Source organism: Ambystoma mexicanum, chromosome 12 (genome assembly GCF_040938575.1).
Source record: "Ambystoma mexicanum isolate Mex_15411 chromosome 12, UKY_AmexF1_1, whole genome shotgun sequence".
Taxonomy (NCBI): Eukaryota; Metazoa; Chordata; class Amphibia; order Caudata; family Ambystomatidae; genus Ambystoma; species Ambystoma mexicanum.
In genome coordinates this window covers 83541594-83556021 of record NC_090936.1, presented here as the reverse complement: position 1 = coordinate 83556021, position 14428 = coordinate 83541594, and the positions used below count along the sequence as shown (strand labels likewise).

Here is a 14428-nt window from a genome sequence, read left to right as displayed (position 1 = left end):
GAGGGGACCTGATACCCCCCTGCTTGTTGACAAAGTACATGCTGGTGGAGTTGTCTATCTGGATAAATACTACCTTGCCCCCAATGAGAGGGAGAAAGGCCTTTATAGCCAGCCAGATGGCCTTTAGCTCCAGCCAATTGATGTGGGACTGCTGCTCCTGCCAAGTCCAGACTCCCAGGTCTCTGTGGCTGCCCAGAGTGGCACCCCAGCCCTCTAGGGAGGAGTCTGTAGTGATGGTGACCTGAGGGGCCGGCTGCCGGTAGGGCCTGTCCTGTCACATGTTGCGGACCACCACGTGAGGTCTGATTGGAGAAAAGGAGGAATGCTGACCGCTCCGCTTGGGAGCCCTTCTCCTGATTCCATGAGGCTGCGAAGTGCAGCTGTAATCTCATCATCCTGAGTCTTGTGTGGGAAAGAGGGAAAGACTCTCTCGGAGCTTGTGTCCCAGATGAGGCTCAGGCAGGTAAGAATCTGCGTAGGCTGCAGCTGAGATTTCTTGAGGTCGATGGTAAACCCCAGGTCGTGGAAGTGTTCATAAGTGCGGAGGAGGTATTGTGAACCGCCTCCGGAGATGTGGCCTTGATGAGCCAGTTGTCCAAGTACGGGTAGACGTGGTGGCCCTGGGCCCTGAGGAGGGCTGCCACTGCATTCATTAACCTGGTAAATATCCTGGGGGATGAGTTGAGGCCAAAGTGTAGCACCTTGTATTGGAAATGGCAGCCCATGATCCTATACCGCAGAAAAGAATGATGCGGCTGCCAAATCGGGACATGTAGATATGCGTCCTTCAGATCCAGGGAGTACATCCAGTCTCCCTTGTCCAGTGTCTCCGCAATGAGTGCCGGCGTAACCGGCTAGATTTTTTGCAGAGGAAGGCAGAGGTTGAGGTTTGAAAGGTCCAACACAACTCTCAGGCCAGCCTGATTCTTCTTCTTTATGGCAAAAATCCTGGAATAAAAGCCCAATCCTCTCTCAGAGGCTGGGAATTCTTCTATTGCCTGGCTTTCGACGAGCGACCAGATCTCCGCCAACAGAGTTGCTGTCCCAATCTCTGAGAGAGGGAGGAGAGAAAGGGACCGGTAGGTGGTATTCCATGGAGACTACGGATAGGATCAGGGTGTCCGAAAAGTTCTGGTGCCAAAATTGCACGTGAAAGGTAAGCGTGGCCCCCACCGGAGACACGTGGACCCAAGGGGACACGTCATGCCTTCTTTCCCGCTGAGGCTGTTGCGGAAGAGGGGGACTGGAAAAAGCCTTTACACACCCCCCTTTTGTTGTTTCTGCCAGTGCTGGCTCAAGGAACAGTCAGGCTGTCAGGACCTCTGTTCTTGGAAGCCCCGGAATCCGCCAAACGCCTGCCCCTTGTTTGGAGCGTTGATGTGACTGGGTGTACGCCTTGGGCGTGGCCTTAGTAAGAATAAATAAATATTTTGCGGCTTGCAAGCTGTTGTTCTTTATCTAATTTTTCATCCATGGCGGAGTGAAAGAGGTCACTACCCTCGAAACGAAGGTCCTATATGCGTTCCTGGACATCAGGGTTAAACTTAGTAGCCCGGAGCCAGGCTGTACTTCTCATGTCTGTGGCGATGCAGATGGCCTGGCCAGAGGTATTGTTGTGGGCCTCGGTGGACTCCATGATGTCCTGCACTACCAGCCTGGCTTCTACTAGGCCCGCAATGAAGCGCGCTTGGCTCTGCACCAGAAGTTCCGGGAGGAAGTCAGCTATTTCCTGCCAAAGCCTTTGGTTAACGGCTGCCAGCATGGCATCGCTGGTGGATTGACGCAGGTGCAAAGAGGCGTTGGAGTAGAACTTTTTCCCGTACGCCTCCAAGATCTTCTCCTCCTTGCCCAGCAGCACTGAGGACGAGCTTGCCGAGGATGACTGAGGCTTAGAATAGAGTGATGCTGCAGCATTCACCGAGGAGTGCAGCTGTGTATGAGCCGAAAGCAAGAGTGTATCCCCCTCCATCTGCCTATACTTGGCGTTGAGGCACTGATTGACAGGTTGGGCCGAGCAGAGTGTGGCTTGAGCCACCCCTTTTTGGCCAGGGAAACAACGTCTTTCTGCATCGGGATCCCCGTTCTGGTAGGGGGGTCTTAGGGTGAGGACTTCTGCCAAGACCGCCTCCTCGGGCTGCTCGACTTCAGGCTGAGGAAGGCCCAAATATTCTGCCAAACATACAAGGCTTTCGTGGAAGGCCCTGGCGGAGGATGGTGTGTCGGGGTCCTCCTCCTCATGTGTGTCCACCCGAGTGTCCAGAAGCTCCGGAGCTGGAGTACTGGGCTCCGTGGGCTGTGGTGTGGAGACCGGAGCCGGTGGCTGCTGTAAAGGCTGGTGCAGAACCGCCTGTACTGTGGGAGGTAGGGGAACCGGAATTGGATGAGCCAACAGGGGCTGCACTGGGGCCTGAGCCATAGGAGGAATGACTATGGGTGCCGGTGGAGTGACCGGAGGGAGGATGTCCCTGATAGCATCCCGAAGGATGGCCCCCATTTGAGAGGCTCTCATCAGCGTTCTGAACCTTTAGAAGAACCTGTCTTCGGAGGCTGAAGAGGTGGCAGGTGATATTGACCGAGTGGCTGACGGCTGCCGGGGCACACACTGCCTGGCGTGCAGTGGATACCTGCCCTGCACTGCTGATGGATAAACTGTAGGCCACGTACCTGGTTGACACCAGTCCCACCTTGTGACTCGTTCCCTCCACCCGCTCCATTCCTAAGAGGGACATCGGACGTGCAGCCATTTTGTCTGGCGCGGCGGCCATCTTGTCGAGCTGCGTGCCACGTGCCAGAGTCATGGTGCCTGACTCAAAGGGCCCAGCCTCGTCCAAGATGTTTGGTGTTGGAGCATGAGGCCTACCCTGCACCTCAGGCCGAGGCCTGGAAGGAGTATTGCCCTCGGCAGAAGTGCCGGTAGTTCTGCGTACAGGCACCCCTCGGGCATCATGCCAGTACTAGTGCGTTGCCCCTCAGGTGTAACCCCGGTACAAGAACCTTGCGGTCCCTCAGCACTGAACCCGGAAGGATTCGGAGACCCCACGGCCTTGAGGCCAGTAGCTGGACTAGCCTCGATACGTGTGCTGGTTTGAGAACGCGAGAGGTTCCTCCCGCTCGGGCGCTTCCTTGAGAAGGAGTCGCCCTTACGGGGTGCGATGGTTAATAGAGGCCTTGTCTTGGGCCTTGATCGATGTTTGACAAAGTCCTTTAAGTCCTCCGGAGTCGACCCTTGGAAGAGCTCCCTCCACCGAGCTAGCCTGCTCTTCAGTGCACGTGGAGTCAGTGCCTCGCACGCGGTACAACCTTCCTAGCCATGGTCAGGGCCAAGGCAGTGGAGGAAAAAAGTGTGGGGATCGAACGGAAGGAAGAGCCCCTCGCAGGCTGGACATCTGCTGAAGCCGGCTGAAGTCGACATGCGCTGGGGAGGAGCACGGCATCATTGAAAAGAAAAAGAAAAGAGAGAAGAATATCCGGGGAAGAGCGCATGGTATTACATGGCTGAAGCCAAAACCGGGGGCGCTGGTGAAATCGGCCCGTTGCCGTCAACGCGGAAAAGGGGACTGAGGAGTGGCGCCGGCGGGCGGAGTCAGGCAAGTGCATGCTCCCAGGGACGTGCCCCCGCGCGCCTCTAAATTTAAAAGGGGAAGAAGGTTTTTTCTGCTGAAAAAGGTTCTGTCTCCCGTCCCTAGCGAGGGACAACCCGTACAATATGGAGGAAAGGGAACGGGACGTTAAGAGTACAATATTAGATGCACCAGTCTCTTGAATGCACTTGGATTTGACTGTACTAAGTTCATCTCCAATCTCCTTTTGGTGAAAAAAAAAGCAATGGGAATTCGATTGGTTGGACACTTCGGAGGCCATATCTAAATATAAGTTGTATAAACACCTTGAGATAAAGAAGCTGGGTTTTTTAGCAACTTATTTGTGAAAATTGCCCAATGCTCGTTATAAAGAGAATTTTTTGAGACTTTTTTCCAACTTAATATTTTACTTACTGGTGAAATTATAATCATTCAGTCGCACCACCAACTCAAGACGATGCATTTCCAGGTTCTGTTGGCATGTTTGGATTCTTGGAAACATTTATTCTGTGAGTGTGATGGTGGCTTCATTTTCAAATGCTCTTTATTTGGTAAATATTTACATGATGTGGATTTTTTTAACCACTGATTAGTTTTGGTCTATGCTCCTTTCAGGAAATGAAGTTTTGCTGGCTCTTGCTGCTGTCAAATTTATAGGTTTAATTTTAACGTCTCTTGAGTGATTGTATTGTAAAACAGTTATTTCCAATGTTTAATGAAATTTCAAATTATGTAAAAACTCTTTATAATCTATTGCTGTGAAAGGTTTATTTGAACCAAAGCACATTTAAATAATAATAATAAACAAGTTCTGTCCATTTAATTATAATAACATCCTAATTACAGTACAGTGTGTGCTGTATATCTATTCATGTAAGATGCTTGTTGAAGAAAGTTTACCTATAGTTATGAAGATTTGTAACAGTGCACCATAATCACACCCAACAACCTAATTAAGGTGTGCAGCATTTTGAAAAGCAAAACTCGGCATACAAAATCTACGCGCCATACAGCAGAATCAGTGCCTTCAACTTCTGGCAGAACACCAGCACAGAGTTCACTAACACCAAGACAGTATTTAACAAATAAAAGTGTCAGAAATTGATCTTAGATTCGGATTTGTTGGGAGCAAAGATGAAACATTTCACACATACTGAGACACAAATGAATTGCAGAATGCTTAATTACAGAAATGTATATGCTTACTTATACAGAAAATAAAAACTAGGCACAGGTCAATGAAGATGTGCACTACTCAAGGTCAGGGGAACAGGTACAGGTTTTTATACAAGGATACAACCCAACTACAGCAAACACAAATTGCACCATTATGCTGTGGTAGATGTTCACAACACAAGTCGAGTAAACAGATTGTGGTATAATTAAGATTTCTTATTTTAATTAATTACAAAACTCATGAAAATTCCCTTAAACTGTCAATTTTTGGTGGATAGATCTGATATACAGGTACTGGAAGGCCATTTTCAGAGCGACCAAAGTCGAATCAAGGCCACTTGCAGCAGCAGCCTATCGTGGGTGGTATTTAGATGAGATATTTAAGGTACCTGGCTTAGCAGAAGGAATGTGTTATGTCAACAAATCAAAGGGAACTATAGACCTCCCATAACAAAACATCATTTAAAGTAACTGTTAAGAAGCAAAATCTCAAACTTCAAAATTCACCAGTTAATGTAGCTATACAACCAGATTTCCCACCAAATTCCCTCCACATGACCTCATAAAAGATATCACAGAGGTAATTTGCAGCAAAACTGTTTGTGTGCTTGTGTTGGACAGATCTATAGTGTTAAGTTGAGGATGAGAGTAGTGAAATTGAGGGGGTTAGGAATTCACATCTACCTTGAAAGCAGAAATGTAGGACTTTTGAAAATCTGAGCCATCAACTTTAAAATAATTTCATTCATAATAAGTTTATTAGGAAACAAATTATCCATAAACCACAAACAGAATAAAAATAACAGTACAAAATCCAATTGAACATTTTTTTTAAAAAATCCATGGTATAAGCTTACAGACATTGCATATGAAAAAAGGATTTAAAATCATTTCAACTGCCCAGCCACATTGAATTCCTGATCTTAAACCTGCTTACCTTTCAGAAGTCTTGTCACGCATGTTTCAGTGAGAAGTAAGACTCCATTATCGATATAATGCAGAAAAGTGCACAAAGGTAGACATCGAACACCAAGGGCAGTGTGTAGAGTGTAAAAACCTTAAAAGAAAAGGGATACATCAGTACTGTGCACAATTCCAAATCAAAGAGGAGTTATGCACTGCTTAGGAGGAGAAATTACTTACCGTAATGATCTTTCTATGGATTCTTGTCTCGCAGATTCCTCATCTTGATAGATATCCTCCTCCAGCCTTGCTGCTCAGAAACTTTTTCGACATGGGGAGTAGTGGACCTTGACTCGGCCGTCAATCCGTCTTGCTCGGTGCTCGATCGTCGGCTCCGGAAGTGACGTCAGGCCTCGTAAATCTAGCACGTCACTATGCCCCATGCTTTAGTTCCCCTCTTTTTTCCCCCGTGCCTGAACGCTGCGGAGGAAAACAACGGGAGGGAGGTTAACCAGCATGTAAAAATGTAACAATGTAACAATGGGATACATCCCAAAGGGGAGACCCCACAGAATTAGAGATTAGAATAAAGGGAATTAAAAAAATTTAAAAACAAGTGATCAGTAAGATAGACGCGGTCATCTTAGAGCCATTATCACATGTCTTCTTGCTCAGGCAGAAGTGTCGAGCCACAAGGACTTTCTGAGCGGGGATCGATGGGTGGGGCGATGAGGAATCTGCGGGAGAAGAATCCATAGGAAGCTCATTACGGTAAGGAATTTCTCCTTCAATGGATTGCTTTTCTTCTGCAGATTCATCATCTTGATAGATTCCCCAAGCAGTTAGAATAACGGAGGAGGGCAGAAAGTGTTAAACAAGCAGATTCTGCAGAACTGCTCTACCGATCCGTGCATCAGTCCCATGTGCAACATCCAAAGCATAATGCTTGGTAAATGTATGCAAAGACGACCATGTAGCTGCCTGACATATGTCCCTAACAGGAACTCCCCTCAGTAGGGCTGTAGATACTGAAACCCCTCTGGTTGAATGTGCCCTGGTGCCTGGTGGAAGCTCCTTGCCCGCCGACTGGTAATACTTGGATATACACAAAATAATCCAACGCAATAGGGTTTGCTTGGTTATAATGAGACCCTTACGAGATAAAGAATGGACCACGAACAACTGGTCAGTCTTCCGAAACTCGGATGTATGAGCAACATAAAAGCTTAACGCTCTTTTGGGGTCAAGACGGTGGAACCGTTCTTCCTCTTTCGAGAGATGTGGTGGAGGGTAAAAGACAGACAAATCAATAGATTGAGAGAGGTTAAACTCCAAAACTACTTTAGGAAGGAAGGCAGGTTTGACTTTGAGAGAAACTTTCTCTTGAACAAAACGTAAAAACAGAGGTTTGCAGCACAATGCTTGCAACTCACTAACTCTCCTGGATGACGTGATTGCAACTAAGAAGGCTGTTTTAAGAGACAACAGCCTTAAGGAATATGAGTGCATCTGGGACAAATAAGGGAATTGGAAGAAATGTATTGAGAAGGCCCTACAGGAATTGGGCCATGACTGGAATAGTGAATAAAGAACCTGTCACAACGCGACCCTGGACACTGTGGAAAAGATGGAGGCTTACTTAGGCACCTTGCGGTCCTTACCGTTCTAGTCTTTTTGGTCCTTTTCCTTTAAAAGGTAGCCACGCCCACAACGCTGTGCGTTGCAACTCGCATTGTCAGCCTTTCGCTAACTTCGCCTGCAGTGCTGCTCCTTGAGCTTGGTCCTTTGATACTTTTCTACCTAGTACTCAGCCCGTCTCGGCTTTCCCTGTTTCTCAGCTCTTTCCTTTTGTACGGGGTTCCGTACTGTAAAGCTATCCTTCGCGCCCCTTCGCTATTCTCTGTGGCTTGCTCTCTCTCTCTCTCCCTGGCGCTTGATTCCTTACTCTTGTTCATCCGCTTTCGCTCCCGCTTGCTCTCTCTCTCGCTTTTGCTAGATTCTTTACTCTTGTTCACCCGCTTTTGCTCCCGCTCGCTCTCCCTTACTATTTCTCTCTCTCTCCCCTCCTTGCTCGCTCCCGCTTCTGTTCGCTCTCTCATTCTCCACTCTCTCTCGCTCTCCTGTACAGCTCTCTCCCTCTTTCACGCTTACCTGCATTATAGCCTTACCTTCCCTCCTGACTGCTCGTGTGCAGCCTCCGCTTTTGCCTTCCTTGGATCGCAGAGGACTCTCTACCAATCCCTTTCGACATCAGCCTACCTTGTCCGGTAATACTTGGATTCAAGTACTGTTTCTGAATACCATTCACCGGCCTCCTCCACTTCCGACACACTCCCTGCCAGCAAGGACTCGCCATCTAACAGGGTTTCTTCTGCCGTCACTGGCTTTTTCCCTGACGTTACGGGACTGGATCCCCTGGGTCCACCTGACAGCTTGTTCCTACCACTGCCAGGGTGGCCTCAAGCGGAGCTCGTCCCTATCTCTACGAGCGCAAGAAGGACAAAAAGGGAAGGAAGAGCACCAAGACGGACGAAGACCCGCAGGAGATCAAGAAGGAGGGGAGAAGAAGACCAAAGACATCTACCCAGGAGGATTCCTCTAAGGAGTCAGGTGAGGAGCTTTCGGGGGTGGTAGTTTCCGATTCTGACAGTTTGCAACGCCCACAAGTCAACATGGCCTCCCTAGAACAGATCCAGGAGATGGTAGCTGCTATCCAAGGCCTTCAGACTGAAGTACAGAATCTCCGAACCGAAAATGTCAGTCTACGACAGCAGATCGCAGTACGAGATGATACTCGGGGCGGCTTGCCGCCACAGTCATTCTCTTTTGGAAAATATGATGGCAATCCAAAGCATTTGAAGGAATTCCTGGATGCTTGCATGGTCTATTTCACTTTTAGACCGAAGGCCTAAGAACTAGACAGGTCCAGGGTTGGATTCCTTGTTACTAATCTCGTCGGAAACGCCTTGGCTTGGGCCACACCGTTGATATCCCAATCCGATCCAGCAGTCAACGATTATTCCCTGTTTACCCAACAGATGAGAGCCAGATTCGACAGACCTGAGGTTCAGTTTTCCTCTTATGAAGCCCTCTTGGACATTCGCCAAGGGAATCAAGATGTTCAAACTTTTGCTTCTGCTTTCATCAGACTGGCAAAGGATGCAGGATGGCCTGACTCTGCTCAACAAACCCTCTTTCGCCGGGGACTCCATGACGATCTCAAAGATGAGCTAGCCAGAGTGGCTTGTCCGACCTCCTTCCAAGAACTAGTGACTCTGACTCTTCAGCTGGAATACCGACTTCAAGAGCGAAGACAAGAAAGGAGGAGGTTCCGAAACCTTCCTTCTGCCAGTACTACTCCAGTTCCTCTTCCTAATCGGAGCCAGACTGAAGAACCGATGCAGATCGGAACTACTAGAGGCCCCCTGACTCCAGAGGAGAGAAAGAGACGTAGAGATCTGAGTCTTTGCATGTACTGTAGATCTTCTAAGCATTTGCTCCGGAACTGCCCCGAAGTACCTCCAAGACGTTCGGGAAACGCTTCTCCTCGGTCTTGAGCATGGATAAGAACCGGGCAGAGACGATCAATCCCTGCAACCTTACTTGTCAGAAGGCTATAGAAGATAACAGATTGTTGGTTTTCACCATTCATCTCACTTTCGAGCCCAATCCCACCGTTGAGGTCTTGGCTATGTTGGACTGTGGTGCTGCGGGTAATTTCATCGATGTCCAGTGGGCTCAAGATCAGGGGGTGCCTTTTCTACAAAAGAGCTGTTCCTTACCCGTAGAAGGAGTGGATGGAACTCCACTCTCCTCCGGGCCCATTGTACAAGAAACCATACCCGCTACTATGCTTCTTTTTCAACACCAGGAACAGATTGTTTTCGATGTGATAAGAGCCGCACACTTCCCTATAATACTGGGTATACCATGGCTACGTAAGCATAATCCTACTATAGACTGGTCAGCCAACACTATATGCTTTTCATCTTCTTTCTGTACTTCTTCCTGCCTTCTCCAGACCAATCCGGTTCCTGGTAAGGGAATCCCTACTCCTAAATCCGCCTCAGTGGTGCAGATGGTGCCGCTCTGCTACCAACAATACGCAGAACTTTTTGAAGACGAACTACCACGCTCTTTACCTCCTCATCGGCCCGAAGACTGCTCCATTGAGTTAAAACCAGGTACTTCCGTTCCTTTTGGCCGAATGTATCCCATGTCTCTCCCAGAAAGAAGGGCCCTTAAGGAATATCTGGACGCAAACCTTCAGAACGGTCTCATCAGAGAGTAACGCTCCTCTGCCGGAGCATCTATGTTCTTTGTACCCAAGAAAGGGACCTCCGAATTGAGACCGTGTATTGATTATCGAGGTTTGAACTGTATGACTATAAGAGACAGATATCCCATGCCTCTTATAAAGGAAATACTGGAAGCAGTTGAAGGGGCTAACATTTTCACCAAACTCGACCTTCGAGGTGCCTATCATTTGTTGAGAATCAAGGAGGGAGACGAGTGGAAAACCGCCTTCAGAACTCCTCTGGGACACTTTGAATCTTGAGTGATGCCCTTCGGATTGGTAAACGCCCCGGCGGTTTTCCAACAGTTCGTGGACAAGATATTCTCAGACCTGCTATACTCTTTTGTAGTAGTCTATCTTGACGACATTCTTGTCTTCTCTTCTTCTCCGGCCGAACACCACAGACACGTTGAGCAGGTGTTAAGAAGACTACAAGAGAATCATCTATTGTTAAAGCCAGAAAAGTGCATCTTCAAATCTTCGTCTGTTCCCTACGTAGGCTTTATTCTCTCCAAAGAAGGAGTTCAGATGGATCCCGAGAAGGTGAAGGCGGTACTTCTATGGCCCACTCCCAGCAGCCCTAAGGATATACAAAAGTTCTTGGGTCTCTCGAATTTTTACAGACGCTTTATCCCAAATTTTTCGGAGATCGTGCTACCCATTACCAATCTACTAAAGAAGGGTCAAGAATTTGTATGGGACTCGAAGGCAGAACAAGCTTTCCAGGTACTCAAAAAAGCCTTCACTGCGCCCATCCTCATTCAACCCAATCAGTCCCTTCCTTTTGTGGTTGAAACGGACGCCTCTGGAGGTGCCATAGGAGCAGCCTTATTACAGTCTGGCAAGGATGGTATCGAACACCCAGTGGCGTACTACTCCCGGACACTCACCCCGAGTGAAAGAAACTACTCGGTATTGGAACGGGAATTGTTGGCCATCCGCCAGGCTTGTGTCGAGTGGAGACATCTGTTAGAGGGGGCTGCCCATCCATTTCTGGTGAGAACGGATCATAGGAACCTTAAGGTACTCCAACAAATGGAGTGTCGCAATTCCAGACATGCCCGGTGGACATATTTCTTCTCCCAATTTGACTTTGACATCACGTATCTTCCAGGGAAGGAGAACGTGTTGGCTGATGCCTTATCCCGGAGCCTAGGAGAAGAATGTCCAGTAGAAGGACACAAACCTGAAGAGATTCTTTCGGGGAAAAGGATATTAGGGGCGGTCAATTCATTTCTACAAGAGGTTGAACGTACAACTAGTTCTACCCAGATACCCAACGACCGTCTGTCTTCATTGGAGAAAAGAGGGACAGTGTATTTCTACAAGGACACCCTGTTCCTTCCGTCTAAAGAGCTTCAAATTCAAGCAATGTCTTGGTGTCACGATCTACCTTCTGCTGGCCACAAGGGGCAAGGAGCCACAACCAATTTAGTATCAAGGTATTTCTGGTGGCCCACTTTAGCCAAGGATGTAAAGGCTTATGTAGCCGCATGTCTTATTTGCGCCTCCAGTAAGCCCTCTACGCATCGCCCTTTGGGTCTCCTTCAACAAGGACCTTTGCCAGCACGTCCTTGGGAACACATTTCTACTGATTTTATTGTGGATCTTCCTCTCTCTATGGGTTCTACCGCCATCATGGTTACGGTAGATTCCCTGAGTAAGATGGCACACTTTTCTCCTCTACCTGGCCTACCATCGGCTCCAGAACTAGCTGAGGTGTTTCTGAGAGATGTGGTTAGGCTTCACGGTCTACCCCAAACTATTGTTTCCGACAGAGGCTCTCAATTCACTTCTCGTTTCTGGTCTACACTGTGCAAGACTCTGGGAATCGGTAGAGCTCTCTCTTCTGGTTATCACCCCCAAAGCAACGGACAAACTGAGCGTCTGAACTCCACTTTAGAACAGTACCTTTGTTGTTTCTGTGGTCAAGAACAGGAGAGTTGGAAGTCTTTTCTCTCCACGGCGGAATTCGCCTACAATAATACAGTACACTCTTCCCTAGGAACCAGTCCATTCTTTTTCTCCTATGGCTTTCATCCCATGCATATCCCCTTGGTCGGAATACCATCGACTGCTGTCCCTGCGGTTGACCAAAGGCTTAGTGAACTAAGACGTATACAAGGGGAGGCTAAGAAGAACTTGGAGACTAGCAGGGAGCTTCAAAAGAAGTACGCTGACAGGAAGAGATCTCAAAACCCCAAATGGACTGTTGGCACTAAAGGTTGGTTGTCCACTAAATTCCTGCCCTCTGGTTACACCCAGGGAAGTTTTCTGCCAGATTCATTGGGCCTTTCTCCATTTCCGCACAAATCAATCCGGTGGCCTTTCGCCTGAAACTTCCTCACAGTATGAAGCGCATCCATCCTGTGTTCCACTCGTCCCTTCTTAAGGCCTATCTATCAGATCCGCATGGTCGGACAGTGCCACGCTCATCAATTCCCGATAATCCAGAACCTGAGGAATACGAGGTGGAGAGGCTGGTGGATTCTCGCTACAGACATGGTACAGTTCAGTACCTGGTACATTGGAAGGGGTACTCCACTGCAGAGCGTACCTGGGAACCTAGAAGCCACATCCATGCCCTCGCTTGTTACGTCTTTTTCACCGCCTTCATCCGGGTAAGCCCGGGGGACCCCAGATGAGAAGGGGGCATACTGTCACAACGCGACCCTGGACACTGTGGAAAAGATGGAGGCTTACTTAGGCACCTTGTGGTCCTTACCGTTCTAGTCTTTTTGGTCCTTTTCCTTTAAAAGGTAGCCACGCCCACAACGCTGTGAGTTGCAACTCGCATTGTCAGCCTTTCGCTAACTTCGCCTGCAGTGCCGCTCCTTGAGCTTGGTCCTTTGATACTTTTCTACCTAGTACTCAGCCCGCTTCGGCTTTCCCTGTTTCTCGGCTCTTTCCTTTTGTACGGGGTTCCGTACTGTAAAGCTATCCTTCGCGCCCCTTCGCTATTCTCTCCGGCTTGCTCTCTCTCTCTCTCCCTGGCGCTTGATTCCTTACTCTTGTTCATCCGCTTTCGCTCCCGCTTGCTCTCTCTCGCGCTTTTGTTAGATTCTTTACTCTTGTTCACCCGCTTTTGCTCCCGCTCGCTCTCCCTTACTATTTCTCTCTCTCTCTCCCCTCCTTGCTCGCTCCCGCTTCTGTTCGCTCTCTCATTCTCCACTCTCTCTCGCTCTCCTGTACAGCTCTCTCCCTCTCTCACTCTTACCTACATTATAGCCTTACCTTCCCTCCTGACTGCTCGTGTGCAGCCTCCGCTTTTGCCTTCCTTGTATCGCAGAGGACTCGCTACCAATCCGTTTCGACATCAGCCTACCTTGTCCGGTAATACTTGGATTCAAGTACTGTTTCTGAATACCATTCACCGGCCTCCTCCACTTCCGACACACTCCCTGCCAGCAAGGACTCGCCATCTAACAGGGTTTTTTCTGCCGTCACTGGCTTTTTCCCTGACGTTACGGGACTGGCTCCCCTGGGTCCACCTGACAGCTTGTTCCTACCACTGTCAGGGTGGCCTCAAGCGGAGCTCGTCCCTATCTCTACGAGCGCAAGAAGGACAAAAAGGGAAGGAAGAGCACCAAGACGGACGAAGACCGCAGGAGATCAAGAAGGAGGGGAGAAGAAGACCAAAGACATCTACCCAGGAGGATTCCTCTAAGGAGTCAGGTGAGGAGCTTTCGGGGGTGGTAGTTTCCGATTCTGACAGAACCTTGATCCGGGGACCTTTTGAACACAGGACAGGGCCGCCAAATATCCTTTGACTGTGGTAACCCGAAGGCCTGCTGAGGCCAGTGACAGACGGTACTCATCACTGTAGTGGTGGGGCAAGAGATGGGGTCAATCTTGCGTTCCCTGCTCCACGCCTCAAATCTTCTCCACCTGCACACGAAGGTCTGCGTGCAGCCAGCAACATCTCAAGTACCTCCTCTGAGAGGTCCAAGTCGTCATACCTCATCCTCTCAAGAGCCACGCATGAAGGTGGAGGGAATCCGGAGTCGGGTGTTAGGGAGAATTCTCATTTATGGCTAATTTCCCTCACCTAGTGAGTCCCCCAGCAGCTTTGCTGGACTTCTGGAGTTCATTTTTTTCCACCTGGTAAGAGTGAGAGCTTTTCCCCCACTCTTACCTGTGTTTTGCTATGTGTTTCCATCTGTTTTTGTGATTGTGGACTCTGAGGTACACCACTTCAGCAGCCCCCTTCTTTGTGTGTGTCACACAGCACCTTCAGTGCCATGGCACACGGTTGTCTTTGAGACTTCCCTCGACTCCATTTCTGAGGTGACTACTGTCCCCCAGAAAAGGGTAAGTTACCATTAACTTTACTTAGTCAATCTACCACAGATCCAGTACACCCCATCTTTCATGGAGTACTGGAAAGGGTTAACTCGTATCCCTTTTTATCTGTACCTCCTAGAGCATTGTTTCGCTCTTTTAACATTTAGACTTGGCTGGTGGCAGTGGT

The 14428-nt window shown here is 48.8% G+C and overlaps 1 protein-coding gene across 2 annotated transcripts in view; it reads right to left on the bottom strand.

Annotated features, from left to right (window-relative positions):
- GSAP (gamma-secretase activating protein) overlaps positions 1–14428 on the bottom strand; it is a 2819616-nt gene that overhangs the window by 425264 nt on the left and 2379924 nt on the right. For both annotated transcript variants that reach the window (XM_069628052.1, XM_069628053.1), the window contains exon 27: positions 5695–5814. In XM_069628052.1, coding sequence (XP_069484153.1) covers positions 5695–5814 — 120 coding nt within the window. The remainder of the gene's footprint in view (positions 1–5694; positions 5815–14428) is intronic.